Source organism: Setaria italica, chromosome I (genome assembly GCF_000263155.2).
Source record: "Setaria italica strain Yugu1 chromosome I, Setaria_italica_v2.0, whole genome shotgun sequence".
Lineage (NCBI taxonomy): Eukaryota > Viridiplantae > Streptophyta > Magnoliopsida > Poales > Poaceae > Setaria > Setaria italica.
Window position 1 is genome coordinate 18,901,008 of NC_028450.1, and position 5,045 is coordinate 18,906,052.

Here is a 5,045-nt window from a genome sequence, read left to right on the forward strand (position 1 = left end):
GGCCATGTAAGATCGTAAAAGACTAGAATGGATTTGATGAAATCCCCCATGTTAGTGGGATAGAGTTCAAGTTTGGATTTTCTCGTATTAAGTTATTTATTTGCTAATACATTTTACTACCGTGGTGAAGTAATCTGCAGAACTATTCGCATGATCTTTATTCCAGCCATGTACAGGCTGAACAAGCAGATGTAAGGCTTATTGCCTTCTATTTCTGTTAGATCATATTCGTCTTCATTCCACGCAATTGACACAAATTAGGTAGCCAAACTCGCAGCACAAAAGCATTTCACATCTTGTACGGCAGAAGAAAACTATGAGTATCTCAGCCAGAGAAGGAATTACACCTTTTTCATGTTTCAGTTTCATATCTTACAAGTCATACATGACCCACAAGATACATCGTCAGCTGTAGATAAAAGTAGCCGACATCTGGTTGGAGCATACTAAAGAGGCTTTCCCCAGTAGTGGTAGCCGGAAACCCATCACTAGGGTCCAGCCATTATCTTTTTCTCCATGGTTTCAATTCCGAAGAAGATTATCTCCCGCTGGCAAACCGTTAAAATATGGCTTAACCACTAACGGGACGTGTACCAAGTCGAAGTTCGGCACGCTGTATACTAGTTAACTGCTGCTAGGAATTAGAATCTACACCACACAATACATTGGTTAAGCCTACTAGGAATCATGCCACACCGTTGATTGGTTTACCTAGTACTTGAATGCGTACCGCACCATCCGCGCATCCATGTCGATATGTCATGTACAGTTGTCGCAGGTGATGAACCTCCAGATCCTTTTAGTCCTCCGGCCAATTTTGTCAAGCTTCTTGAGGACAATGGTGAAGATCTCAAAGTGGTATTGAGCACCGGATAGTTGTCCATTGGTCCGTGTAGTTTCACTACCAGTAGAATCTCCAAAGTGTTCTTCACTCTGGAGGTAAAGCCTATTACTTGAATCATTCTTGTGTAGGTAGAAATTTCTTCCTCCCACATCTCCAATTTTGTCATTTTTGTTCAGACCTGTTGGCAAAACCAAGAAGAAGGAAAGCTGTTACTCTTGGGGCAAGATCACAACTTCCAGGAAATAATGAGCCAAAAAAGATTAACTCCAAGGTAAATTGAAAATGACTGACTCAGTAGTCAAGAGTCACTTGGGCAAATGAACAATGACTCGAGTAAACAGGAGCTCAGTAAGTGGGACAGTGACATTATTCACTTATATTCCTATACTCTGGTTTATTGACAAAGTGTCCACATATTTTTCATAACTTTCACCATTCAGATTTAGTTCACATTAGAAAAGTTAAATTTTGTGGGCAAATACATATACACCCAATTTCTGGTATATGTGAACTAGCTGCCTGGGTAAAGTTCCACTTTCTGATGTTCAACAAATGTTTATCAAAGGTTTAATGACAAATAGCTCCAGCAGGTAAATATATAATTTCATAATGTAGTATACAAAATGAAAACAGCTCCAAATTCATATGGAAGTCTAGGATTTGGAGTTGAGAGCTAAATGGTTATCAGCTGAAACCTGAGGTCCCTCTAATAACCAGATTTACATATCCCTTGCAATACCTGGGCCTGCCACTGTCACTCAGGAAACTAACAAGGGAGCAGTTCCAGCCTATCATTGATCAGATTGCTGATCAACTGCCTGGCTGGAAAGCTGACTTGATGACACGAGCAGGAAGGGTGGTCCAGGTCCAATCCGTCCTCACGGCAATGCTGATCTACTTGGTCATGGCAACAGACATACCAGCCTGTGCACTCAAGGCCATTGATAAAATCAGATGGGGTTTCTTGTGGCGAGGTTGTAAAGAAGCAAAAGGAGGCCATTGTCTTATCGCTTGGCCAAAGGTATGCTGCTCTCGGGAGCTGGGTGGTCTAGGAATCTCGGATCTGAAATCCCTGGGATATGCCCTGAGGGTCTGATGGCCATGGCTGAAAAAATCGGAGCCCAGCAAACCTTGGGCTAGCCCTGCCATTACAGGTTAGTAAAGAAGTTGAGTGTCACCACCGAGATTGGAGATGGAACCAATACACTCTTCTGGAAAGATAGATGGCTAGTTGGTCAAAACATCCAGGAACTTGCACCTTGGGTCTATGCCCTTGTTTCTAAAAATCAGGCAAGTAAACGTACTGTTTCAGATGCTCTCTCTAATGCAAAATGGCTGGAGGACTTGAAAGGGGAGATATCTGTCGACCCGCTGATGGAGTATCTTGAACGCTGGGATATCTTGAGTGGAGTGAAACTTCATCAAGATGTACCTGATCAACATATCTGGAGGCTTTTTCCCTCGGATAGTATTCTGTAAAATCAGCGTATGATGCTCTTTTGCAGGGAGCTATTTCTGTTTGAGCCTTATGAACGCATTTCGAAATCTTGGGCTCCTCCCAAGTGCCGCTTTTTCATGTGGTTAGTGGCTCACAGATGCTGCTGGACAGCTGATCGGTTGGCCAGACGCGGCCTCCCCCATCCAGAGCAGTGTCCCCATTGTTCTCAAGAGGATGAGGATATTCAACATCTACTGGTTGGCTGTGTCTTCGCAAGGCAATTCTGGTTCAAGCTTCTCCAGGATGTTGGCATAGAAGTCCTTGCCCCACAGCTGACTGAGGTCTCCTTTGATGATTGGTGGAGAAAGGTGGAGTGTGTGGTGGGTGGTGAAATGAGAAAAGGCTTAAACTCTCTAATCATTCTGGGGGCCTCGACCATTTGGAAGCACCGCAATGACTGTGTTTTCAACGGTGCTACCCCAAACATCACAACAGCCCTGATGTTGGCTAAGGATGAAGCCAACTTGTGGAGCATAGCAGGAGCTAAAGGGATCACCTTGCTCACTGAGTGGGTTAATTCCCTGGTTTTAATGGTCAGGTCCTTCTTAAGGTTTTTAAGGCAATTAGGTGTTTTCAGTGGCCTTCCAATGTGTGTGTGTGTGTGAGAGTGAGTGCCTCTGTGGGTGTGAGTCGATGTATGACTCCTTCTTCTACTTATATACAATGATACACAGTTCCCCTGCATGTTCGAGATAAAACAGTCATAGTTGAAAAGAAGTTCAAAGAGACCCAACCAACACTGAACAGAATATGTGCTGTTTAAGCCTTAATGTATATCTCGGTGTCGCACATATCGCAAACAAGAGGTTACTCAATAGTAGCTATCCATGCATTTTCTAAAAGCATGAGGTGCGTTCAGAAGAGAAAAGGGGCCATCCTATGCCTGATGCTGTTCAGTTTGAAGGGGGTTGAAGAGGATTGGGAGGGATTACCCCAACAAGTCTCCTAAAATCAATACTCCAGTCAACTGACTTTCTGCTCAAGACATGGAAACAGCCTCCTATATATATAATCGACAGAAATTGGTAAGCTTATAACAATATACAAGTATTTTGATGATGACTCTGTTGAGATCAGAGTCATGTGATGAATCTAAATATTTGTAATGTATGACAGTAGTCGAAGGTTTAACTGCATGCATTTGGACAACATATATTTGGAGTTTGAACTGGATGTAACATGGTAGGATCCGCTGAAATCAACTTGGTGGAGGAGAGCTAGTGACTGGACAACTAATAATGCAATGATGTTGACATATTGAAGTTTTATGATGCTAGAGAAAGTGTCCTGTAGCTTGAACCCGGTCTCAATTAATATTTTTTCGTTATCCTGATGAAATAAGACATAGCAGGCCTAGATGGTAATGGACCAAATCCAGATTCCAGAGAAAGATGACCAATAGACTTCTCAGGCATTCATTTTCCAAGCAATGTTATCCTGTAGTGGTTTCCATCAGAACTACAGGTCCATGATATCAGATTTTGTTGCATCATCAATAAAAGAACATGCTTTAAACAACAAAAATCAAACTTCTCTATTAAAAAAATAACACAAACAAATCTACAGTTGTCTCCAGAATTATCAGGCACATAATTAATATACAATTGTATTCAGTGGACAGATAAATATTTCATATTGGCCTTCTAAGAATGGTCTCTGGTGCTAAAAAGTCCAGAGGATTACATAGAAATTTGGATCACAAATTCACTAAGACCATCTCAATCTGCATTTGAGTTTACCTTAAACAAAGGGAGAAATAATACCGTGCTGTTCAAAAAACTAAATCAGAAACAATATTATGAATTTGGTAGCCTCCACAACCATTGGGATGGTTGAAAGAAGCCACATGTACAATTTGCACACTAACATCCAAATTGCAACCACAATAGCACATACAACCACCAAATGTTTGGCCGCAAGTTCTTACACCAGGCATCGCCTTCTAGAAAAAAGATGATACCCTTGCAATACTAATTGTCCAATTGAAGGTTCAGCAAAAGCGTAGCGGCTTACTCTGAAGGCTGAAGTGAGAGTGGTGGAGTTGGAAGCTCTCCGAGGCAGCCAGGTCAAGGCGCGGGCTTCTGCCCTCCCTGGCATACCTCTCCACCACCGCCGCAATAGCCTCCCCGACGCTGTCACCAAGCCTGACCATCGCCTTTACCGGCCCGACGCTCCCCTCCACCGTGACGCTCACCACCACCTTCGCCTCCTGCACCAAACCATCCTCCATCAGTTAACTCCGCAAAAACCGCGGACCTAACAAGGTTGGTCTCAGACTCTCAGATAGTTCGCCGTACCTCCCGGGGGCTTGGCTTGGTGAGGGAGGCGGCGGAGGGGGAGCTGCTGAACGGCGAGTCCGGCGCGAAGACGTCGAAGCAGGTGTGAGGGCGCTCGAGCGGTGGCGGCGGCGGGGACGGCGGGGAGTCGTGGTCAAGCTCGTCCGGGAGGGCGTGGACCCGCACACCGAACCAGAGTGCCGGCTCGGACGCGGAGCGCGCGAGGGCCCGCCCCTTCCCCTCCCACAGCGTCCGCGACCGCGACGACGGCGCCGGGCGCACGGCCGTCCGAATCCCCCGCGCGCCGCTCCCGCTCCCGCTCTTACGGCGGCGGCGCGAAGGCGGGATGGCGATGCCGCCGCCGGCGACCGCCCCATCCGGACGGCGGCGAGCCGCGACCGGCTCTTCCTACGATCCGGCATCACGG

The 5,045-nt window shown here is 45.7% G+C and overlaps 1 protein-coding gene across 1 annotated transcript; it reads right to left on the reverse strand.

The window, feature by feature from the left end:
• Positions 1-276: 276 nt before the first annotated feature.
• On the reverse strand, positions 277-5,045 carry LOC101783962 (uncharacterized protein At4g22758). The gene is made up of 3 exons (XM_014805852.2): positions 4,640-5,045; positions 4,356-4,551; positions 277-1,022 (listed from the first exon to the last, which is right to left on the reverse strand). Exons 2-3 carry the CDS (start codon positions 4,492-4,494, stop codon positions 760-762), a joined length of 402 nt encoding a protein of 133 aa, XP_014661338.1. The 5' UTR covers positions 4,495-4,551; positions 4,640-5,045; the 3' UTR covers positions 277-759.

Bases quoted from the DNA above. Each gene is read 5' to 3' on its own strand.
- LOC101783962 (XM_014805852.2), bottom strand. From the start codon at position 4,494: ATGGTCAGGCTTGGTGACAGCGTCGGGGAGGCTATTGCGGCGGTGGTG. The intron at 1,023-4,355 runs GTAAGCCGCTAC...TTTTGCCAACAG, and splicing joins CTCTCACTTCAGCCTTCAGA to GTCTGAACAAAAATGACAAA.